The 26,162-nt window shown below is 35.2% G+C and overlaps 1 protein-coding gene across 2 annotated transcripts in view; it reads right to left on the bottom strand.

Moving 5' to 3' along the window:
* ANGPT1 (angiopoietin 1) overlaps window positions 1–26,162 on the bottom strand; it is a 182,076-nt gene that overhangs the window by 44,732 nt on the left and 111,182 nt on the right. For both annotated transcript variants that reach the window (XM_005025877.6, XM_005025878.6), the window contains 3 exons: window positions 23,843–23,970; window positions 18,249–18,350; window positions 2,399–2,565 (listed from right to left, as the gene is read on the bottom strand). In XM_005025877.6, coding sequence (XP_005025934.1) covers window positions 2,399–2,565; window positions 18,249–18,350; window positions 23,843–23,970 — 397 coding nt within the window. The remainder of the gene's footprint in view (window positions 1–2,398; window positions 2,566–18,248; window positions 18,351–23,842; window positions 23,971–26,162) is intronic.

The raw sequence follows: 26,162 nt of genomic DNA, 5'->3' as shown, positions 1-26,162 counted from the left end.
CATGTCCTGGTCCTGGTTTGTTGTTAGCACCTGAGGCAGACTCAGGTCACAGTACACAGCAGAGTTCCCAGGCTGTTGGAGGGAAAACAACACAGCTCCTCTCCAAAACTTCTTGCCTTTTCTTCTACTCTAGGCACTTCACATGTACTTATGATAGGCAGACATCCCTTAGGCATTTCCAAGTTGGTCTACTGTATTACCACAAGTGCAGCACAGAATTTTAAAAGAAAAGAAATACATTGCCATGAATAAACCCAGATGAGTCATGAATAGAAGAAATACTCCCTTAACATATGTGTAAAAATAAGTTAAATTTTCTATACCGTTCTGATCCCTAAATCATCCATGTTTAGTCCATCAGCCCTGTTTAGTCCAGAATAAATGTGAGAAAAAAATATGCTATTTTTTTAATGAATTCAACCATTTTAATTTACAGTCCTGGCAACTTCTCTGATTTTCACCATATTTTTTAAAGCTATGTGTAATTCTGTCCTTTGACACTTTTCCTTACTTGACAAGTGTTTCTCCCTTCTTTTCCTCTTATTTTTGAACATCTTCTTCAAATGTATAAGACACACATAATCCAGTTTTATACCGTTTACACTTCTTTATAGCCTTTGTTTTGAGAGATGTCCTATACTTGTTTTTACTCTTTGCTTAAGAGTGTGTGAGAATGATTGGTTCCTCCTCCACTTTCCTGAATCAGCAGAACCACTGAATCCTTCCTGAAACCTTAATCATTGCTTCCAGCAGCCTGTGTACCTTCATTATTGCAGAAGCTCTTCAGAGGTTCTTGGTGTTTGAAGAGAATGTCTTCAGGGTTCACAGTGCACACCACTGTACACAATCAGCTCTGAGCACCCATGTTCTTTAAGTCAGGGGGTAAGCAGGGAGTTGACAGGATATGTCTTATTCCAAAGAACCCAAAAACATCGAAAATGAGCCAGATAAATCACATCCTTAAAGTTCCCATTTCTCACCATGGAATTCAAAATTCAAGATGACTAGATCAGATGCAATTTTGTTTAAATAGCTTTAGATGCATCTCTAACTGAACCTGTTGTCTCATATGCTTCATTTGAATAGATTTGAGGCTCAGAATTCCAGTTTGTCTCCAGTAGTGCTTCTGCTTGACACACACTACCCAGAATATTTACATTTGTACTCTCTCAGAAGCAAACTAACTCATACCACTTCTCATATTTTCTTCTTAGAGTACCATACAGTCCATACAACCCTGAGCCATGTATTATGCAGTTCCAATTACAGAACAGTCCTTTGTGTGCCACGGGACAGCCTTTGCATTACATAGGAGCAAAGTTCATACAAGCTGCTTCTAAGCATAGCCTATGCTCTTACACACCATGCAGTAATATTGTATGACAAACTCAATAGGACAGAGATTCTATTTTGTGTCCCACCTGGGTAGATTCTTGTCAGCAGAAAGAGCCAATTGCTCTCACTTCCATTTCCGGAGGCTGTGCAAGGAGTGTGCAATAAGCATTTCTGAGAATGTTACTTGAATTTAAAAATCTGAGTATCAACCCAATTTCACACGTTGTGACTTGAATGTTTAGTTTTACAATGTATAGGTTTCTCTCTTAAGTCTTATTATAACTAAATGTGCTGCAATAATTTAAGATGGTTTCTTTTTGTGTTTCATTTTTCTTCTCCAAGGTCATATTTTTGTTCACAGGAAGTGGTGATAGAAAAAAATAACCACTTAGGCCATCCATATCAATTTTTTCACCAAGTTTTGTTGTTGTTTTTTTTTTTTCTTTTAATAATCAGACTCTGTTTCCTACTTTTTTCACCCTACTTTTTTCCTTAAAAAATGTTCTAAGAAAAAACATATTATTAGAAGAAATTTTAACTTCACACGACATTTTCAAACTATAATAAATGTTATGCTGTTACTAAGTCAAGACATTTGGTTCTGTGTTTTGTCTCCTCTAAGTAAAATCCAGCATTCTGTTTTTATTTTTCTTTTGCACTAAATTTTGGGTTGGAAATACCAGATATTCTAACAGCATTTTTTGGTATTTTTTTTTTTCCTATCTCCATTGTTTCACTCAACATTTCTGACGCAGAAATCTTTCAAGTTGTAATGAAGAATCCGTTTTTTTTTTTTTTTTTTTTCTAGTTAGTAAGTTACCTGGTACTCTCAGAATGTTTTAAAAGTTATACATTTTTTCAGCAGTTCTTCCAGTTAGTGTAATTAATTGTTCTCAAATGTGCCAGTTTAGTCTAACCTTCCAACTCTGAAAAATCAGATTTCAATTTTTTTTTAGCATCTTTTCCACTTTAGATGAAAATTATATTATGATCCTTTTACCAGGCAAACAATGAACAACATTTATCACTCAGCAGAGTCAAAAGAATTTTAGGAGATACTTACCTGTAATTCTGCTTTTCATTTCCTATGTGAAATCTGTCATACTGTGAATATGCCCGGTTTCCTTCCCAGTCCATTAATTCAATTCTTAGAGAATATTGCCTCTGACTCGTCATTGCAAAGATAAATTCATTCCCTAGCCAATGTTCACCTGATGGGCTACCAAAACCCTATAAAAAATGGCAAAATAAATAGATAGAATTAGTGCAATAGGTAGATTCTTTATATAATAATAAAATCATTATTGCATTTTTCCCTTGCATTCTAATTACTGGTCACATAGCACAGAAAGCTATGTGACCAGTAATTAGAACGCAAAGGTAAAAATGCAATAATGCACAGTCTGACAACCTCTAAAATGTATCAGTAAATACTTACCATGTAGGAGAAGAGTTGTGCAATTCAACTGATATTTTTAAAGGCAGTTGAGATTTTCAATTGAAAATTACAATTACAAGATATTAATAGTATGATGCAACATCCTTAAATGGCAATATTGAACAGTCAGCTTCTATAATACATTTCATATGATGTTAATATGACTAATTAGCATTGAGACACTTAAACCAAAACATAATTCTGCTATACACTATAAAAGGTTTAAAAGAGACTAATCTAGATTATACCCTGAATTCAAATTAGCTGTGATGGACAAGTCATGCTTTAATATCTGAAAAATAAATTAATGTACCTCTGCTATGACAGTCTGTCACAACTGAAGGAAGGAGGATTTTGGTTTAAAATCCTTTTCTGTATATAAGACCTGTTGGACAGGACACGGCCAGTGAAATATCCCCTGTTATAATATGTATTTCTCTCATTCTTAATCTGTTACGGGTTATATTGTCTAGGATTTTGTCTACTATAAAGCTTATTTTTCCTCATCCTGCTGAGGTGGCATAAGATATCTGTATGTGTTATTTCATGTTAAGATCTTTAACTTAAGGAATTAAGAATATTTGTATACACTATCCAAAGCACAGGAAACCATACTGTAACTTTATTTTCTAAGAACAAAAAATAAGCAGTAGTACAAAATTTAAGTTACTTAATTCTTCTCACATTTCATATATTCAGATGGTCTTATTTCCAGTTAAGCAAGCTATCCACTTTTCAAACATGGAAAAATCAAGTGTGACCATTTTTCAAACTGCATTCTTAGACTGATATTTTTGTGCATCTTCCAGGTTTAAAGTTGTATAAATTTTAATTAATATTTTACCATATTAAATTTAAAGTTTCTATTAATGTAATGAATTTCATTTACTATTAATATATATATATTATATTTATATATTTAATATATAATATGTAATACATGTATGTAATATTAAAATTACTGTTCTTTATAAACTATTACTTTAGTCATACCTGGGAACTGCTAGCTTCATTCTTTTGTCCTCAGTAGATATTAAAATTGCAATCTATTTCTGTGAAGATCTACTTCAACATGACTACTTCATGCTTATTCATATTTCTCAAGTTAGGATAAAGGAGAACTGGAAATTTGCTGGTTTGCCTATACTGATATCCCAATAATGTTTGTAGAAGACCCTTGTGAAAATTTCTTCATCGTATGAAAAGAAAGATTGGGTTATGTTCCTGTCTTTGACACAATTCACCCTCTGTTGCTAGGCTGTGACTTCCAGATATACGAAAGAAACAACAGAAAAGAACAGTAAAACATTTCTACTTTTGGAGACTAGACTGGATCCAATCTCAAGTATTTTCCCTCATCATTCACAATGGTACATTTCTCTCTGCAATAACAATTGACATTTTCTCCCACTTTCAAATCACAAATTAAACCATGTAATCTGTCATTAATTGATTCATTGCAATTTTCAAGAACAAATGTGAACATTTTCAGAAAGCATTTATTTTTTAAATGAGGGCAATATGAAAAGACTTCTTTTGGACTAGAAGTTATGGAAATATGTCTGTAAGAAACATTCAAAAGAAATCAACATCATGTAAGATGTTTTAGTCACTCCTAATGTGAGATGGAAACACTGAAAATATGGTCCTCTCTCTTTTGCTGTCCTCTCTCTTTCACTGTCCAGGCTCCAGCCTCAGCTAGTTGGGGCATATGAGGATGAAATCCTGCCTTCCTAGTAGGTGTGCTGCCCCTGTTTGAAGGTGCATCATAGCTAAGACTTTAGTCAAGCAAAGCACAGGTATCCTAGCTGCAAACTACTAAAGAAAATGAATTTGAAAACCTTGGACTGTGATGAGTTTCAGAGAAGACTCAAGCTGAAATATAGAAGGATACTATTATTTGGCATTTCCTTTCCTGCACATTCTTTAATTATGTCCTTATTTCTAATTGATAATTTCCTATTTAAGCCACTGTAAAATTGATTGTAGTTAATCCTGTCAAAATCTTGCTCTGACCATATCAGTCTCTCAGTGTGAGCCCTGCTCTTCAAGCAGGGCTCCTCAAGCTCCCCTGCTCCATAATGCTGTGTCTGTATCTCTAACCTACTGCTTTGATTGTATTTGCATGCATATTTGACTTTGTAAATACTTCCCTAAAATACAACGGCTCATTCCTCACCAGCATAAACCCTAAATGCAGCTAAATAGCTTTCAACATTTTATACTTTTTCCTTTTGTCCTTTTATAGAATCATAGAAAGGTTTGAGTTGGAAGGGACCTTAAGGATTATCTCATTCCAACCATGCTGGAACACCTCCCACATTTCATCTCCTTGCCTTATCTCTCTGCCCGGTGGCTCTCACACATGGTCATTCCTTTTCCAGAAACTTTGGCAGTGCCACACCAGAGCAACCAGTGGTTGATCTCTTATCAACATCTTTTGCCCGTGGCCACTGCCACTTGTCACAGAGGAACATGCTTTGCTGTGACTACCGTGGCAAGCAGACACTTTCCCCCCCTAAAATCCAGAAGTCAGAAGTTGGTTTATCATTGGAGCGTAGGTGTTTAAATGCCAGCTAAAATATATTTCTTTAATATCTGTATGGTTTCTTATTCGCAAAAGATATATTATTCCTATCAGCTCTCTCCCTTTAAAAGAAGATTTTCAGGAAATCCTTTCTCCCATTTTCCCAGTGCCAGCAAGCAGAGAGATCTCCCCTTTGAACTGTGGCTTTATTGAACTATATGTGTCTTATCTTATTTAGATTACAGCCTATTCAGGATGTAATACATGTGGCTTTTTAACATTATGTGTTCCCATATGTGTTCTATATAAACTCCAGACACCGTATATAATTATTCTGAAATAAAAATAATTTTTCTTCTTCACATGTACACTTTCTTCTCCCTTTTCTCACATGTTATTACACTAAGATGAAAATCTGTCACTAAGTGGTTTGCTCCCCTGACCAGAGGAAATGGAGTTGCAGCAAAAGAGAACAGAAGGAATATAAAAAGAAATATAAAAAAAAATATATGGGGAAAGTCACTACATAAGATACATTAGAAAGAGCTATATTATTGAAACTCAGTAGAAATTACTAGACTAAAAATATTCCTGTTTCATTTGCACTGCTGAATCCAACGAGTAATAGTTTTGCTTTACTGAAGACCAGCATTATTGAAACCAATTTTCATTAAAAACAAACAAACAAACAAAAAAACCTGTATTTTATTTCTTTGTCACGAGCAACTTCTTTTTAATTAAACTCCTTGCTGCTGCGAAACCAAGGAAGTAAGTGGAATACAAAAAGTAACTCTGAAGGACTAAGAATGGGCAGTATATTTTATTAAACACCTGATATGTCTGGAAAAGCAAACAAACAAACACGTATTCAGAGCTTTCTTAGGTCTAAATCAGACAGGATTAGTACATTTATGCAAAGCAAAGAGTTGAAAACAATAAAATTTCATTATGCCAAACTCAGCTGTTTACATCTTGCCTGCAATTTACTGCCCCTGTTTCAGATGTGAAGAAAGACTTGCATGGTCGCTGTAGTTACCAGATATTTGGGCTTACTTCAAAACTACACCACTTTTCTATTTTATATTTTACTTAGACTGCCACTGGTAAAAGAACACTACTACTTTACCTACTTTTGTGTGCAAAGGAAAATGGCATATTCTTCTCAAACAAACAAACAAAAAAAAAAACAAAAAGCATGAATTAATTTTTAATTTCTATTCCCAACCCCAAGGGTGGCATAGAAAATGGTAGTAAAAAAAAAACAGATCATGCCAAACTCTTGATTTTTCTTCAGTGTCCTTAACCTTCAAATGCAGCTCAGAATTTTATCTTCAAATACTTTTTTTTTTTTTCTTCAGCCAGAAAACTTAAGGAAACAAGCTAATGAAATTGTGAAGCCCACCTGACTGCTACTTTTGCACAATGCCTTTTGAACACTTTTGAGAATGGGATAGACAAACAAACATTCACAAACATGACGTTTAGCAAAGTTTCAGGAGAACTGCTGCCTGGGACGAGTAGCCCCAGGGAGAAAGGCTACCAACTACCAGCTAGTTCCAACTACCTCTATCAGCAGACACAGACTCACCAGCCAAGCTCAGATGCTTAGCACATATTGCCTCTGAGGGATCTTTAGACATCTGGGAGAAATTTGAGGGACATAAAAGGGGAACTCAAGCTATTGCCACAGAAAATCTTAGAAAGTAACAGATAAGGAGATTATTAATAAAGTGAATGGCACTTCTATGCGGTAAACAGAACAAAAAAATCCACAGAAAAGAAGACCTCATTAGTCTTACTGTTCATGATGCAATTCAGTAATCATTCAGTACTGAAAATCAAATAATGAAAGCCAAGCATTTTAGTTAACAGAACAGATATGCCCATACTGTTGCTCAACTCTGTGGGGCGTCAAGTGATAAGATGACTTCAGCCTTGCCTAAAACCATGTTTGTTAATTTCTATGGACTAGAAGTTTCATTTTGAGAGTAGCTTTGGGCATAGTGTTTTATCTTAAAAGTTAAAATTAGAAGCTACATATTCCTGACCCAAACCAGTCACCTGTCATTAAATACCTTTCTTTTTTTCCTATTAGATATCGACTCTGTCAACATACTTGTCTTTTTTTTATTACTTTTTTTTTTTTTTTAAATTTTTATTTATTCATATGGCTATAACAGATACTTCATGTTAAAAGCTTTGCACTTAAACTCAGGGAAGCGCATGAGGTGATCCAAGTTATCCTCAGCTATCAATCTACTAGGAGAAGGAACATCTGTATTTTGTGAATGTGTTTATAGTTAACTACATTTTATGTCCCTTTAAAACCCAGAGGGCTTTAAGTACTGTTCCAAAACTGCATTCTAAGTGACTAAGAGACACTATTTTGTCATTAGCTTTCTATATTTCGTCCATTATATGTTTCCAAGTACAGGGATTTACTCCTTAAGCTTTATATTTTATTCCAAAAAACTAATTTTGCTTTTCCATTAAAATCTGCAAAAGGTTTTGGGATGACTGGCAAACCAGACACTTTAAGTTCCCAAAAGAGTGGTTATCATAATAGGGAAAAGCCAGAAATTTCCAGAAGTTTTCAAAGCTGTCATACATTTTCCTCATTAACACTCTATGGAAGCTGGGAGACTGGTTGCATTCACTAATATGCTTTCTTAACTGCCCACCACTAGCCACAGGCAGGATACACAAATATCTACGGTGTATCTATATACACTGACCTAGCATAAATTATTTTCTTGTTTCATTTTATTTTTCACAAACTGGAAACATTTATATTTTTGCTGCTGATGAAAAACTGCATTATGCCTGTATTTTGGCCAAGTTTGATAAAAATAAATTGTTAAAAAGATGTAAAAGATCAAAATAAGTCAATGTTTTGTTTTTGCTTTTGTTTTTGTTTTAAAAAAGGAATAATCTGGTAATGCTTTGTACTACATTTAGAATAGATTGTTCTTGTAGACATGATACTTTCTTTGGTCTGAAAACACAACTTGTTTTCAGACCAAAGAAAGCAGAAATTATACATATTATTATACATATATGTACTAGGATGAAGCAAAGGTTCTTTACACCTACAGCTATATAGTAAATTGTTAAATTGTGTATATTCAGACACAATGCCCAATTGTTATGATAAAAAATTAAAAAGAAAAAAAAAATATTTTCCTGTTATATACATTAATGCATTTAGCACCCAGAATCATAGAGAATAGTACCATATTTTATAATATTTACTCTAGATGACATCCGGGTTCAATATCAGCTCATTTCCAATTGCACAATCATTAACAGAGACAAAAGTACTAAAGCAGTCATGAGTACAAAGAAGCTGAATTCAGTACTGGTTTAAAAAATGACCTGAAGAATTTACAGAGTTGATACTTATTCAAAAATAATAAGTAGGGTGCAAAAGAGTTTTATTAGGTTTGGCAAAAGCTGTGGGGGTATTCTGCTTGAATCATGTTACTTCAAGTTCATTAAACAATTATCTCTCTTACTTTATTTATTTTGTCTGATAATGTTCATAGGAAGCTTTGACTTTTTATAGACAAAACAAAATTGAAACCAGACACAGTCAATATATTCTATGGGTTCATCTCCTGTCAGACAATTCACTGAATAAAGCAGATAATAATTCAGTGTTTTAAAGCAGCAGTGTCTTCCAGAAGACATAAAGTGTATTCAGCTCCTTTTGCCTCAGCTGAGAATGTGGAATGGATTTTGTTTAAGAAGATAAATTCTAAATCATTCAGTTTATTTCTCCATTTCCATCATGTCAAATTATTCATTGTATATATATATTTAAATATAGAAATAACTTTAATTTTCCTCAAAGAATGAATGAGTTAAAGAATGTTAACTTTAAAAATTTAGTAAAATATTTATAATTATTTATATGAAATAGCCATAAATATTTGGTGGAAAGTTTTAAAAATATGTTTGGAAGCTAGAGGTACCTTCTGAGAAGACTAAAACAAAACTTAAGTTACTTTCAATTTAAATACAGAAACGAATGTCTCCACCAGTGTTCCAAGTTTGAAAAGTGCCTCTCGCAATCTTGTTCATGTCCTGCAGCAGTTCAGGTTGCAGCACTTCATTCTAAACCAAACGTTTCAGTAGACATACACAGAAGTTAAATTCACTTCTTCCTTTCCCTTTCAAACACACACAGTATCAGCAGTGTGTGTTTCCCATGAAACACACTTCCCAGCCTGCCCCATGAAGAAGAATCCCAGCATCAGAGCTCAGGTTTGAAGTGCAAACAAGTGGTACCTCTGGCTTGGCAATGTGCCCCAGACAACTAATTTTCCTCCAGTGATCCATATCAAACACCCAATCTGGCCCAGCCAGATTGCGCATCACTGAGGCACTAATAACTGAATGACACTAGAAAATGACTGACACCAGAGTTAAATAATTATAGCGCTAATATGACATGAATCCCAAGGTGAAGGACTGCTCTGGTGAGTCCCAAAGGGAACTGATAAGGCTGGAGATGCACCTCCCTGAAGAGAAAGCTGTGCCGTGATGAAAGCACACAACTGTCATTTGGAGACCAGCAGAGCAGATACCTAATGATCTCTGCTAAAACTCTGCTGAATCTTCAAATCGCTAATTAAAAGCAAACATGCAGACAAAAACCTCTCAAAATCTCACCTGGATGTTGTACAATAGCATGTCCATTTTTGGTAAGAAAAAAAAAAATCTTAATCTTAATGATGATATTCTAGGAAAGGTTGTTACCATGATTATGCTTAGAAATTAAGATAAATAATTGTTTAATTAAGTTGAAACATTGCATACAATTTATTAAAAGTCTTACATGTAAGGAATAACCTGCATGGTTCTATTAACAGACTGGAAGACTACATGGGCCTTATCAACATACCCTGATGGTGTAAAAGCACTGAAGGCAGAGTAAGCAAAAGTTCCAACACCACTCTTGAAACTGGTATTAATATTTGGTAATATTTGCATAGTAAAGACTGCTCAGTGTAACACAGTAACACAACTGTACTACTGTTAAAATAACACTTTATTTATTTATTTATTTATTTTTAATTTTGCCATCCAAAAATATTAAAAAATGTAAAGATGAGACCTTCTTTGGTAACAGCTCCATTGCCCAGTCTAGTGATCCAAAACTCTCTGGAACAAATATGATTTCATTCTTGCTCCCTTAGATGTAGTAGAAATGCACACTGTAGCTTAAGCCTTCGTCAGAACCCGATTACTTTCATGAACATGTTTTCATAAAAGTGAATAGTCTCTCATCATTTTGCTATCATGTCTGTCTCCACTGGACATGCTTTAGACTCAGCAGAAGCAGAGAACATGCTGGCTCTTTCTATAACACTGATGAAAGTAATAATCATCTGAGTAATAGTTTAAGTCAGAAGTGACTTTTTAATAAAGTAGGGTGACATGTAATTCTTTATCAAAGAGTTGTGGGTCTCCATGAAAGGCGTTACTCACAGAATATCTTAATGCACATTCCAGTCACTAAAAATCATTTCCTTATATTCAAATTACTTTGTAAATATTTCAAAGAAACAAATGACTTCCATGCCATATATCCCAGTCTCTTGAAGTAAATGGCTTTTTCAGATGCAGACAATTTGTAACTCATGACTTTGAAATGTACTATCATAAGGCATGTACTTGTGCCTATGTCACAGTTATTTGTATCTGAAGTGTGCCTTTTTTATCCCCTTGCACTCCTAATTCTCATGAGATTATCCATTTAACATAATAATTCTACTCCTCTCCCTCTCCCCCTTGCCTCCCATCTTGTTTGTTTCCATTACAGAAGCAGCACGCCTTCTGTCTTTTCTGAGGACATGTTTTCCCGAGCTCTTGCCTTTCTCACAGGTCCATCCTTTCCTCCATTTTTCAGGAAGAACCATGCTGATATTGCAATGTATTTTATATAATTCTTTACTTCCAGGGAAAAAAGTGAATTGGTTTCTGCAGAAAAAAATAAAGTAAAGTATAGGATGTGTCTCCAATACTACAGAGAGGTATATAGATAGACAGATGGATGGAGCACGGGTAGTTCTCTGAAGTCTCTCCTGCTTTCAGGAAACCTTTTATGTTCTTGTCCTAATCCCATATCATCTTCAAAATGCTTCATGTTCTATGATCCAGCAATTCTTCTCTTCACACCTGTTTCACTCAGCCACAGAAGGAAAGAGAAACTGTTCTGATGTGTGCTCTGAAGTCCCTACTGAAGCAACAAGTCCCTGCCTTGTTGCTGAGATGAAGAATAGAATAATTTGTACTTAGAGCAAAAATTTCTCACCTCTGAAAACAAGGCAAACTTATGCAAACTGCCAGTTGAGAATGGCCCATTACTCCTAACTACTTAGGCATAATTTAGGGAATTAAGTCAGACCAAAACTCCAATAAAAAATTAACATTGTGGATTTTGTGTCAAAAGTCTGTGTTCACACTTAGGCTATAGCTCTGTTCAGTGTGCTAGCACAGATATGGTAAAGGAGTTGAAGAAGGAGAAACTGAATCAAATGCAAGTAGGACCACCATCCTCTTAATCCCTTCTGTGCAAAACAGGGAACCACAGGCCTTCTTGGCAGAAAGACATAGGATATTATAATATCCTGTTAGCTAGTTATCAAGAGCAGCTGCATATCTTTGCCCTTGGTGTGATCCTTCATAGTCAGATGATTTTGGGGTAACAACAGTGGAGATGAAAATTTCTTCTAATACGAGAGCAGTCAAAGATCACACTTTTCAGGTGATGTATGCATGTTATGGTTTTGTTGCTTGGCTTATGCTTCCTTAAGTTAATGTCTGTGACCAAAAAAAAAAAGAAAAAAAAAAAAAGAAAATAAAAGATTGACTTGAATGTAGCTCAAGCCAAATCAATGAAGATGTTTTACATCTTACTGTTGTAAAACCACAGGCACGTTGGTAGCTAGGAATCTCTAGCTATTACATGTATCATTACAGATAGGTGAAGTTAGTCTCAGTAGCCATTGTTGTATTTGACATCCTGTGAAGCCAGTGAGCTACATTATATGCTTGCAATAGAACATACTATTTAGCTCACAGTAATTGCTTTTCTTTACCCTAAAGGGAAAACATTAGCATCAATTAAGATTCAAAAAATGTGCTTTCAACAAAATCATCTAATATGGAATAGTCACAGACAGAGCAGTGTAACCATCTCCAGAGCTGTTATTTGGTAGTATGTGAGCTCTGTTTCAAAGAACATGGGAATACAGAAACGTGTCAGTAAAATTAGACTACTGTATGAGTGGTGTAAAGATTTTGTGGCCATATCAAATCATAACAGCTTAATTACTGATAACCCACAAGAAGATGTATAATTTAGAATAACTAAATTTAATGAAACTGAGGACTACAAAATATATTTTTTCCATAACATGAGCATTCAAATTTATCTTTTTTATTTTTTTGTCAAGAACATTCTACTCAGCCAAACCATATGGTTTATATATTTTTTGTTTTAAAAATAAACACATCTACATCTGAAGTTGTTCTCCACAAAAATAATGGAACAAGAATCATAAAGCATACACAAACAATTTAAAAATGTGCCTTGTGCATTGCTTCACTTGAAAGAGAAAGTGATGAACATAATAATCTAATATGACAGGAAGGGGGCAGAGCTCTGTCTGTATTTTTTTTTTTTCACTGTTTCTTGTATTTGGGGAAAAAAGGAATCTGCGTAATCTGCGTACTCTTTGTAAATGGACAAAATTGCAACAGAGAAATATTCATCGTCAATTAATGTTCCAGAAGGGAACAGTACAACAGCTTGAGGTTTTGCCTCTTGGCTCAGGTCAAACACAGTGTTAATTGTGGTGAGGACTTATTTTTAGAAAGAAAAAAAAAATCAAGTTAATATTGCTACTGAGGCAATATGTAACAAAACAAAAGTCAGAATTCGGAGATAATTTGAAAGGTGGGCAGAAACAATTGTACCAAAAGTGAACATAGGAATAGCTGGAGACCACAAAAGGAGTTAGGAGACCACCTTCTAAAACAGGAGCTAGACACTTTGAAAATAAAAATTAAATGTAAGTGATGTCTGGAAGTTTTCAAAATGAACATGGCAGACAGAAGTAAAATCTTTGTTGGAGCAGTAGCTCTTGCTATGAATACTTCAGGCAGACTCAGAAGCCTAAATACACAGCTTACATTCAGACTTGCAAGGACTGGTGAATAACTTAACCATTAACTGGACTGCTGCCAGACAGACAGTCTCCAAGAAATTGGGAGAGACTTATCTTTGAGCTAGAACTTACTCACAGAAATGATGTGTAGTAACCATATCAAAAAGGTTTGCATTTTCATTTTCATCATGCCAAGAAGAAAATTAAAGATGTACTTACAATGTATAGAGGAGTTCAGATGTCTTTTAGGTAAGCATAAGACATGGTTCACAAGACTTGCTACACCAGTTATAGTTCACTGAGGCTCTGACGAAAGTCAGATTATTCCAGATAACATAATCCAAATGCCCACTAAAGCTGCATTGAGAAATATTTCCTGAGAAAGTTCTGATAACCACCTCTATGGTCCAGCTCTCATTAGGCCATGAAAAAGTCAAAATTATCCTGCTCTGGCATCTTACCACATAGGTACTATGCAGCTAAAGATCAATCTGACCCAGCATCTTTAAGAAGAAAAAAAGAAGAAATCCCAACACAAATGGAATGTAGATGTGCTTTTCAGGCACACACAGATGCTAGTGATGACTTTTAAGATAAATTGGCAGAACATTTGTTTTAAGCACTGAACTGGTGTTGGACTCAGATACTAATCAGGAACATGAGGTTAAGGGAGTGTGAAATTTACTGCTGTGGTTCATTCTTGCCTCAAAAAACTGAAAGAAAACCAGCTGCTGGTCACAAAGATAGGGGGTAGTTACCATAAAGCTTAGAAATGCAGCTGTGGATCTAATATACACTTGTGATCCCAATCTAGATCATGACATTATGAACGATTAAGAAAGTGATAGCTTTCTTTCATTAGAGAAAGGAAATGGCAATACTGTAGCAATAAAGGCATGCAGTACAGTTAAATACTGACATGCATGGGAAAAAAAAAAAAAAAGGCAAGGAAAAGGATTGCTGTGAGCTGGCCAAGGCATGCAATTTCAAATACCTACTGAGAGTCTTTACTCAATGACAGAAAGAAAGAAAATATTTTAAAGGTCTGAGGAAGACCCCAGCTGACTTGGCTCCCTAGAACCCCCCCTAGGAAACTGATAGTGAATGTTTAGATATTGAGCATGGAATAATTTCTGTGAGATTCATGGAAATTTTTAAACTAGGCATGCTGAAAGGCTAGAGAATAGGGAATCCAATATCCATCACCCAATTTGGCAAAAATGGAGACAATGACTGGGAAAGGTATAGTTATCCAAGAACTGAAAATCTGGAATTTGAGCAAGGAGTCTCAATAGCCAAGTTAGCACATGACCTAATACTTTGTTTGGATGTGATTATTGCTAATGACCGCCTAATAAAAGCCAGGAAACTGCCTTAGAAATTCAGCCTGTAGAAACCCCCTTTATAAAAGTGGCTCAGGTAAGCAACTTTTTTTTATTTTATTTATTTATTTATTTATTTTTAAAACATTCTCTTTCCAGAAGTCATAACTCTAATTCCCACTTCAAACAAGGAAGTATGAAAAATGGTAGAAAACTGCTTCAGGGTGATATTAGCTGCTGTTGTTAAAGGAATTACTTGATGCTCAACTTTAAATGTTTTTCATAAGAAACAAATAGTAACATGGAAAATCCACTGCAAATACTGGTAAGAAAAGGACAGGAGGAGGAACTCAAAGGTTTTCCTCTGAATTTCTTCAAATTTGTATATCTGAATATTTAAAAGTGAAATTGTTGAAGAGAATTTGTAGTCAGAAATGAGTTCTTAGGAGTGAATGCAAGAATTATACTGCATGGCACATGACTGAGGCCAAACATGAACAATACTGGTAAGCACTTTTGCCACTGAGAAAGAAAATGGCATCGCTAGTCTTGTATAGCAGAATAGAAGTGAATAAGAGATTTTTTATTCATCAGCTACTGTTTTAGGTACCAAAGAACGATTGCTTTTATTTTCCAGAGTAAGATTGGACACCTGTAGCAATGGAGCCAAAAGAAAAAGAAGAAAATGTCAATGCCACTATTATTGCAGTATCACTGACTTTCTGCTTATTCAAGTATGGATTGAGCTGTGTATTTCCTAATTTTGAAATATTTATAGCTACTTTATCTCTCTATCAATGTTTCCTGTGTTGGTGTCTGGAAAATTGAACAGAAACTCAGGTAATTCTATGTACACTGAGTGCACCAGCATGAAACTGAATAAAAGACAATGATCGTCTCAAAGACTGTCTGCAGGGTGAATTGGTGCTGGGTAATTCCTGTAACCCAGCAGTGCTGTCATTCACCTTTGCAGACATTATGCCATGTTGCTGAGAGAAGCTGTGTATGCCCCATCCTCGGAGGTGTTCAAGACCAGGTTGGATGCTGCCCTGGGTAACCTGATCTAGTGGGTGGCATCCCTGACCATGTCAGGGGGGTTGGAACTAGATGATCTTTAAGGTCCCTTCCAACTCAAGCCATTCTGTGATTCATTCTATGATACACCCTTTCTGAGTTACCTGCTATAAGGATCTCAGTTTCTAGTCAGAGAAAATGTGCAATGGCCTCCTAAAACCGGACAAGCCAGTAACTTCTAAGGGTACTTGCAGTACTGCAGTCTGGTGGCCTGAGTCCCAGCTCAAAAGCTATCAGTCAGTACCTGTTTTTAACTGAAAATTTCCCACAGTTTTCAAGATTCTTTTCCAATAAGAACCAAATGCACTTAAAGTAAAAGAACCCCCAGAGGCTTATTATTGTTGTTATTATGTTGTTATGATATTGTTTATTTCAGTTAGATTAGAGGCCCTAGTGAACTACTAGCAAAACAAGAATGTTTTAGCAAATCTGGAAAGCAATGTCTGAACTTGTTTGAAGAAACATAGCATCTCCTACCCTACTACCTCGCTTCCTTTGGAAGAAAGAGCAGGTAGATATGTCAAGAAGGAGCTATGATGTGATCTAATAAAACCTGGACACACTTTCTGAACAATGAGGAAATTATTACATCAGTGATGTTCTTGAAGCTCATAGTCCATCATATTTCAGTAATCTGCAGAGTTTCCACTGTCCTCCATCATCCAACATTTGTTTGTATAAAATATTCACAGCTAGGGACCTCAATTAGTTACTTTAGTAGAACGGTTCAGAAAGCAGAGACAAACCTATGTCCCAACTTATCTTATTACTCCTAGGATAATTATCAGTAAAAGTCCAAAACAGATCCTTTTTTGTTTGGTATAAACAAAGTATCTCTTATAAGAAAGACTATGGTATCTGTAAGGAAAAGCAAAATTAATTCAGACTGCATGAACCAGACAAAAACTTCATAACTGTTAACAGGTTCATACCATTGCAAAGGAAACTTTTAAATAGAAGAGCTGTTATTTTTAAGTGGTCTAAGAAAATTCTCAGGAGAAAATACCAGAGTAAATCTCAAATAACTAATGTAGTGTCTATAAGTTAAAACAACAGATATGTAGAGAGCAAGTTTGTTTGCATATACAAATTCTAATTTCCTTGTAAGTAAAACTAAGATAATCTTAAAATTTCTGGTTCCCCAAATAAATTATGTTTTAAAATTTATTTGACTCCAAACCAAAATAGAGTAGAATAGTTTTCAAATTTTCTGCTAACTTAAAACTCCAAACAGAATCTGATTTTTCATTCTTTATGAATTCTAAAAAATTGTGTTCAATTTTGAAAATAAATTCAAAAATATTTGTCATTTCAATATTATTTTTACTTCACATATATTATGAAATAGATTGCATCGTCTAACTTTCCATAGTAGGAGAGATCTGATGTCAACAACCCAAATGGCTAATTCTATCCCTGTAGCTTATATTTTCCAGTGATATACAAATATTGAAAACAAAGGATCCATAGAATCCAAAAGGACATTTTGGTGTTAAATAATCTGATTTTTTTTTCTGAAATAATAAGTTCCATAAAAGAACTTTTTCCCATATAAATTATTACTGATGTAAGATTGTTTTCTTATTAAAACATTCTAAATTCTATTTTCATATGGTGTTTTTTGAAAAACATTGGAAAAAAGATTTTCCTATTCCAAGCTGATAGCATAGTTCCGAAAATTTCATTGGGAATGTCACTGTAATATAAGCCAGTCTGTGGGGACTCAAAGAAAAAGAGAAGCTCCATCAAGAAGTGTGATCAGGGAGCAAATGAAAAGTTCAGAAGTTGTTTAGACTGGAGTAAAATTTTTTTGAGTTTGCAATGGGAAAATAGCCAGATAAAGTCATGGCATCTGTAATTTGGTAAGTTATTTATTTTCTTTTAATCCTATCTGAAGTATCAACATTTCCAGTACATTGGCTTGATTGGCAGAGGTGTTGTATGGCTTGGGATAGACCCCAGTAAAAGTAAAACTCTTCATTCCTATCTAAGATGCTCCAAGTTCTGAAGGAGCTCCCCTTAGTCAAAAATATCTATGCATTAGGAACATCATCACATCCTCATTACACCTTACCATCAAAGCACTTCAAAACTTCAGAAGGGCAGACAATGATATTCTTTACATGCCTGAGCATGACCTCATTTTAAACTCAGTAACTGATCTGACAGAAAGCCTACGTCATGGGAAATAATACCAAACTAATTGAGTAAAAATAATATCATGACTTTAAAAAAGTAACAGACTTGAAAAAGGTAGCTCATAAAAGACTACATCAGACCATTATAGACAGACCTATCAGCATAAGACAGTACTAATTGACAGTACTATTTGAAATGTAACTAACTGTACAGCTATTCCATATTTTTCACCTTACCATTTTGTATTCCTTCCAGCCTTTTTGGAAATCCAAACTCCCATCTTCTCGGTGCTGTATAACTGTCCATCCTCCTCCAGCTATTTCCATATTGCAAAAGACCTGTGCAGTAATAAAAAAAAAGAAGTGATACTTGCTTTGGAATTCTGTCATTTTAGAGGGGCGAAAATGTGAATAATGGCATTAAGGAAGTCTATTTTCCTATGGATTCATGCCTCATTCTCACAACCCTCATTAGAACATTCTGAGCTCTTATGTTCAGAGTAATTCTCCCTGTAAAGTTTCCTATTCGTTCAGCATATTGCACAAGAATATTTCCCCATCACCTCCCCCAGCATCCTCAGTTTTCCTCTTCACATTCCTTTTATGTTCCTTCTGTACTTTTTCTGCAGTTCCCCTGAAACTGCTGACTTCTTCCAAACAGAGGTGTGTTTTTCAGTGATAATAATGTTCCCTATAGTTATATCACATTCTAAGAAAGAAGCTTTAGGAATTCTTACAGGAAATACCAATTCAAGGAGTCAAAAATGTAGCAAAGATGAGATTATTCTGGTTTGATTTGCATTGTAATGTGTCAGTGTGTCAGGCAGTGTCTGAAAACACAGATAATTGATCTCACTCTAACCTGTTTTGTGGATGACAGAGAACATAGGAACAGACTCAAGTACAGAGGTCTTATCACATTAACACCTATGCTGAACCTCTAAGATCATATCCTGCCATCATTGCACTGATAAAATTCTAACTTTGATATTGAAAGTCTGTGTATTAAGGGTAATTTAACAGTTTAACAATTTTGCTGAAGCTTGATGTTAGAATATTGTGTCAATTGAAATCCATTAACAATCTTAAATATTAAAAACAAATATTATTATTTTTATTATTTTTCCACTAATTACATTATCTTTTTTTAAATTATACAAGATAAATTATGAAAAATTATGAACACTGCTTAGCCATTCACTTTTCTTGGTGTGTGGCAAATGATAGTACTCATTAGTATAGGACACTTGATTTTAAGACCCAACTAAGTCTCTCAGTGCTATTCATTGAAGCAAATTTTCATTCCCAGGTATTCATCCATCACATAATGGCACTGCAGCTATCCTAAATTTCATTTGACTGTGCACTTGTATTGTTATATTCACCTTTTTAAGAAAGATGTTAATATGTAAGAGGGTCGAAGAGGTGTCATCTACCTGCTTAGCTTCTGGCATTCCCATCAACAAGGCAACACTGGACAGTAACTTAAAGCTTTAAGTTGCTTTGCCAAATTGAAGGTTAGTATCCAATACAGTTAAATAAAAAATCTTCCTTAGACAGCCATATTCCACCCTCAGGCAAAACAATTTGAAGTATTTCCTAGTCATAAGCATTGTCATAGTAATCCTGTGCAAGTGCTTTTGTTTTAATTTTCTCTAGGCATGCCAAATGAAGTCCCAGTGTAGGTATAAGAAGGAAACAGAATATTGAACAGTGCAAGCATGTGAACTTGATTTAGAGAAACCACAAAAAAAAAAAAAAAAAAAAAAAAAAAAAACCACAAAAAACACAAAGGACTGCTTGACAAACTTCTTGGCCCTATTCCTCATTCAGGGAAGACACTGTGAGTCAAAACATTTATCTACAGGATTTATTTTTTATTAGACTGATTTATAGCGAGAATTTCTAAATGATGGATTCACTTTCCTTATAAGTCATTTCAAGCTGCTATGAATCCTCTGCCAATTTTTAAAGCATTAAATCTTCATCTGTATTAAGACTACTTATTTCAAAGATAGGAAAAAAAAAAAAAAGTGTAAGTCTTTTTCTATTCAAAAATATAACAAAATACCTATTAAAATACTCTGGTACTTTTTAAATAATATAGCAGATTAAAAGAGAAAACTGTATAGTGAAAGAAAGATTTACAGCAGCACGTAATTCACTAGCTTTCATTGTGTGGTCTGGCACTTTACATGGTGGTAGACGCAAACACCTGCCATATTAGCAGGAGTGCCAAGCTCCTTATAGATGTTTGCTGCTTATAGTTCTAGGCAACAAGTGTCCTGGACTGGCTTCTGTCCCAGACAAGGTCAGAGCACTCAACCATTAAACAACTTTCTAACATGTTCTGATGTTTAATCCTCTACTAAAAAAGAAAAGGAGGAAGAAAAATGATTTAGAATTTTTATTCATCTGTAGATTCTGAGTTTATCATCGATTAAAGAACACAATTTAGATTAAAATGTATCCAAAGCAGTGCACTACTGTCTTCCTTAAATGCATGGGTAAAAATACCCAAGCTATTGAAAGGCATATTAAGGCATATTAGATATGTGATTATTAGTACATATGGGATTATTAGTACATATGGGATTATTAGTACATATTTACATATGTACATATAGTACATATTTAAACTTTATGGATTAAATTATTATAAACGTTACAATAACCATTTAAAGATCAGAACAATTCTAAAGTAGACAAAAGGAGAGAGATTACCTCATATTGTACTTTAAGTGCTTGCACACTAGTCTGCATTGTTGGCCTGTAGCAACAAGCTCAAGATCAGCCATTTGTGATTCAGGGAATGTCTTTACTATGCAGATACCAAGGATGTTGGCAAGCATGCCAGAACCAGTCTCCACAGTGTATGTGGTCTGCATGTAGTTAACGGGCTAAAATTCTGGCAGATACACTCAGAGAAGTCATCAATGTGAAGCTGGTAGGCAGTCCACAGGCAGAAAGCAGGGCAGAAGAGGTTGAAGACTGAGTTCATGCCAACACAGAATTTTTGCAGAGTTGTAAGGATACAGCTATAAACACCCCACTACTAACATGACATTTTCAGTGCAGTTCACACAGAAATTAGTAGAAGTCATCCTTTTTATAACTTTGGAGGATGTTAGAGCAAGTAGCAAGAAAGTCCAATACCATGGGAAAATGTTATCAGCACTCCTAGAGCTGTCCCCTTGGCTTCCTTCAGCTCCCTAAACAGTGACAATTTCACCCTCACTGCCCCTCCCCTTCTCATCAGCCACTGTTTCCCCAGTAGCTGACCTCAGCTTTACGGGACACTGAGAGGACTCTTATTGCCTTTGCTGTCACTGTGACCCAAAGACAATCATCTGTCAAACACCATGAGGCATTGCACGCACACACACACAGACTCCAAAGTCAGCCATTCAATTAGCTTAGTACTTTAAAGCAATCTTTTTTTCTTTTTTTTTTTTTTCTTTTCCCCCTTTTTCTCTTCCCTTCTAAATAATGATAATAATAATAATGGAATATTATTAAGGTCCTTTTAAAAAAAATGATTCACTTATTTTTGATGCAGGGTTTGAAGACACTTTAAGCTAATAAACCGCTGAAGCTGAAGACATGAAAGAAAAATTGCAAGTTACATTTTTATGCATATAAAAATGAGGGATATAAATGGTAAGGAAGGTAATAAAGAGCAAAAAAATAGAACTGACAGTAACATTTATATAGAGGATGAAAGGATATTTTCTACTGAATGTCAAGATGCTAGTAAGTATCCCTTAGGAAATATAAAATGAAGGTCTGTTTTTGCAACACGAAATACAAAATTACTATAAATGAGATAGTTAACAGTGGTTGTGAGTATTACAGAAGGCAAGAATATATTAGGCCTCTTAAGACATGTCAGAACTGTACATTGCATTGTGATACTCCAGGTAACTAAGCCTGCTTTAAACATGTGAGTATGTCTCCACAGAATACCTATCGGGATATTAGTTTGGGTCCTGAAGTAATCTAACTGTGTCAGTATGGTGCTACCTCTGGGCTAATTAGTCCTGGCACAGTGCTGCACTGATGTGATTTTTAAGCTATCTCAGCTGGAATTAGTTCAGCTATCTCTGCACAGCACTACCTTGCAGAGTGCTAATACAACCTTAATGTCTGAAAAAACATCTGTTAAAGCAATCAGACTCCTCACTTGACTAACAGGAACATGCTCAGGATCAGCTCTTGCTGTGTTATCACTAGGGCAAGACAGAAACAGGTGCTAGCAGAAACCCCTCAACATACTCACACACATTCCCACATTTTCTTGCTAAAAACGGGAAACCTCCAGGAAAAAAATAATTCAATGATACTAGCTGATTTGGGCTGCCTGTATTGATTGATAACAGTGTCTGCAAATGGTGATATAGCAGAAACACAGAGTAGCTTCCATAGTGCCATTGTCTTTGTGTTACCAGTGGAGGATGTTTAGGGTAAATATACCAGGAGCATCAGTGTTGTAGTGCTTTCAGGTAACCGCTGTTTTTCCATGCAGTCCAACTTCTGGAGGTTGTCTGTGAACTTTAATAAGGCTAAGAAAATTCGATGCTAATCTGTATATACAATTCCAACTTTGATGTAACATCTTTGTTTTGAGTTGCACAGATTCTACAGAACTACTTTTATTCTTCTTCACCTGTTCAGTAATGTTTAAGAGTGTCTCCATATTTCATGTCATGTTTATTGTCTATTCATATTAATCAGAGCTGTATTGACCTTTGCTCATAGTAATCTCCCATCCTAATTAAACTCATGGTTTAATGAATCCTAATTCATTAGTAAACTATAATGACTTGACATTCACAGGCTTCCAAAGGCCTATAATAAAACCAAATTCACTTTAGAAATACATTTTAAATATCTTAGTATAATTATAAAATGCCTATAGAGAGTAATATTGGTAATATTCGTTACTGCCTTGTTCTGTTTGCAGGGTTCCTTCCCTCCTGTCTGGCCCACTTGCAGGACACTACTGTATTTTTCTCTTGGAGGTAAAGAGCTCATGGCCTTGTTGGTGGTTACTCCAAGTAGTGCTCTGCCAGAAGGACAAGCTGGAATTTCTCCATGTGTAAATTAGGTTTAGGCTACTCTTCCAGCTTCCTAGCCTCAACTGGCTCATACACCTTAGCCCCAAAAGCATTCTTAAAAAAAAAAAAGTCTTCTTTCATTTTTATTTTCTTCAAATATTTTGTTTTCATCAAAAAAAAAATCCCAAGGATCTTTTAAGAGAAGGACAAGAAAACGTGTTTCATCATTGCAAACATGGCTAATATTTAGCTTTTTTGTGTTCTCTGCAGCCAAATATCTATTTCCTACAAGAAAAGTACGATTTATATCTATATTTAAACCTACTCATTCTGCTATTTCTTTCTCTGCTACCAGATCATCTCCCTATAAGCTTCCTCATTACAGCATGTTGTAATAGAAGTTAATATCAAAGAAGAAAATAATAATTTTATGATAGAAGATAATAATCTTCTGTATGTTATTGCAGACTTATTTGTGGCCATAGTCTGAATCAACTAAACTTGCTGAGTGGGAGGAAGTGAGTCGGTTGTTGAGTGTATGTCAGAATTTAGGAAGGATTATCTGTCAGGGAGAAAGAAGAATGTCTGGAATACTACAGTTTATCCTCTGCTTTATTCTATTGTATTTTTTCAAGCTGGAATACAACACAGGTTATTTATATCAGTGCAATAGTTTGAAGAATGAGAACTTCTGTAAAGGTACCAAATGTTTTTTTTAAGGCCTGGGCAACATGACATTAACAAATAAGAAAATAAAACAAGTATTTTCCTTACCTTTTTAGGATCTGACACATTGTTAATATAAATAGTGTAGACCCCACTTTTGTTAAAACCAGATTGGTATACATCTGCACAGTCTCTGAAAGGCTTTTCTTCCTCCTTTTTTGCATTCTTAAGTAAAACTGCAAAAGAGAAAAATATGAGAACATAAGTTACAACAGCAATCTTAAGCATTTCTGTATCAAAGAGACTCACTTTTGCACATTGCATTCCTTTTAAACTTGCACAGTAATGACTATACTGTGGTCCTTCTACAGTCAATGTATTTGTTAAATTCTGTTAAAGAACTACTATGAAACTTTCAGACAGATGGCAGAGGAGGCACCAGCAGAAGTCTGTCACAATGCAAATAGCTAAACAGAGCATCCTGTCTACAGAGAGATGAACACAGTGGATTCCTTCTGAGTGCAAAGGTCTGTGGAGCTGCAAGTGTTGTGCCTGACTAAAGCTTTATCTGGGAGTTTGCCAAAGAACGCCCCAGCAACAGCATGTGGAGGTGGACAAGCATGTTCAGTGCTGTGATCTGAGACAGACTTCACCTGAGACAGCAACACAGAACCACAGAAGGAGAGAGCCTATGCTCTTTCTTCATGAAGTACTGCCTTTTGAGCAGCCCAGAGGTTGCGTTATTTGATTATCTGATTATCTTTTTTTTTTTTTTTTCAGAGAATTATTTCATTATGTTGATGTCTGCAATATACAAATTGCTAGGTACAACTTATTGGGAAAAAAAAAAAAAAAATCAGCGCTACTGAAGTCCATCACATTTAGTCTTTTTATGGCCCAGAGCAGGAAAACAATTAATATTAGAACACCAGTGCAGATCTTGATCCTACGTGTTGCAGACCACATATATAGTCTAGGCTGAGAAATCAAGAGGGCAAGTTGTTTGAGGATCCTGATCTTGAGCAGACAGGAGATACCCTGTAGAAAGAGTAACATCTGAGAGTGCTCCCTTCACTTTCACAAACAAAAGTAGCCTGACCCCACACGATACAGAAAGGATATGACTTCATTCCAACAACACATACTTTAAGCACATCAGTATTCCCATGGAAATCCATCAGTCTACTCAGATTCTTAAAGTTAAACATGTCCTTAAGTGTTGTGCAGGGCTCAGGCCAGCACTTCATTAATCCTACAATAAGGAAACAACATTTAAGTCCTACACACACACTCATTGTCTGGTGAAAACCTTTTTTTTTTTTTTTTTTTTGGCTTGAAAATGTGAGTTATAGATACAAAAGGGACTACGCCTTATTCACTCTCAATGAAGTGGCCCATACTGAAAATTTGGCGCTTAATGATAATGGTGTGCAAAAGAGCAACAGCCTTGCACAGCATGTGGGACCATCTGGGCCATAAGCTGGTATGCAGCAATGCCAAAGCTTTGCAGCTTGATATACTATCTCACCTTTGAACACTTCAAAGCAAAATATTAGCATGGAAAATTACTGCAAGATGAATTGACATTAATATCATTACACAGATGGGGAAATTGAGGAAAAGGTTATATGTTTTGCTTCAGTGGTTTTGTGAAAAGGCAAAAATGGAAAAACAATGAGAAATCCATTCTTGAACTGTAAGATTACCCTGTTCTCCAGGTACAGAAAAACAAAAGGCTTTTACTATGCATATGCTGTTTATTGTTTTTATCCAACACTGTCAATAAAAATAAAAACAGATTCACATACTAAAGTGAATTTTAATTAGAAAATCAACTTCTTTGAGACTTGGCTATATTTGTAAAAAAAAAGTTAGTGCTGGCTATGCAGTAGGTGACACTCTTCCCTGTGACATGGCATTGAATGAGGTCCTCAGCAAGGCAAACAACAGTGAACTCTCGATGGCGCTATTTTTTAGATAAGACATAAAACTGAGGCCTTCATGATTTGTGTTAATTAAAGATTTCACAGTACTTTTCTGTAAGCAGATGGCATTAGCATTAGTGGCCAAAGTCCAGCTTGAATAATTACTTGGGGCTGGAGCCAAAGCCTCGAGGAGTTAAAGCAAAGCCTCTCACTAATTTCAAGGCACTTTAAATTAAATCCATTCCTTCTAGCCTGAAATTCTCTAATACTGTTGTTTCAACTGCAGACATGAATTTCTCTTGTCTAAAAATGTATTTAGTTGTGCAGGGGCAGAGTCTTCATTTCCTTCAGTCTTAAAAGTACTTACATTTTAATATCTGTAATATACGTAGAAAGACCATGTTACCTCTTTTTTACCTCATTTTACCATTACATACACATTGCAAAAAAATTGGAAATAACTACTTAAGAGTCACTCAGGGATACTGAAATTTGAAATTGTT

The sequence above is a fragment of the Anas platyrhynchos genome, chromosome 2 (assembly GCF_047663525.1).
Source record: "Anas platyrhynchos isolate ZD024472 breed Pekin duck chromosome 2, IASCAAS_PekinDuck_T2T, whole genome shotgun sequence".
In the NCBI taxonomy this organism is placed as follows: domain Eukaryota; kingdom Metazoa; phylum Chordata; class Aves; order Anseriformes; family Anatidae; genus Anas; species Anas platyrhynchos.
This window is presented reverse-complemented; position numbering and strand designations above follow the sequence as displayed.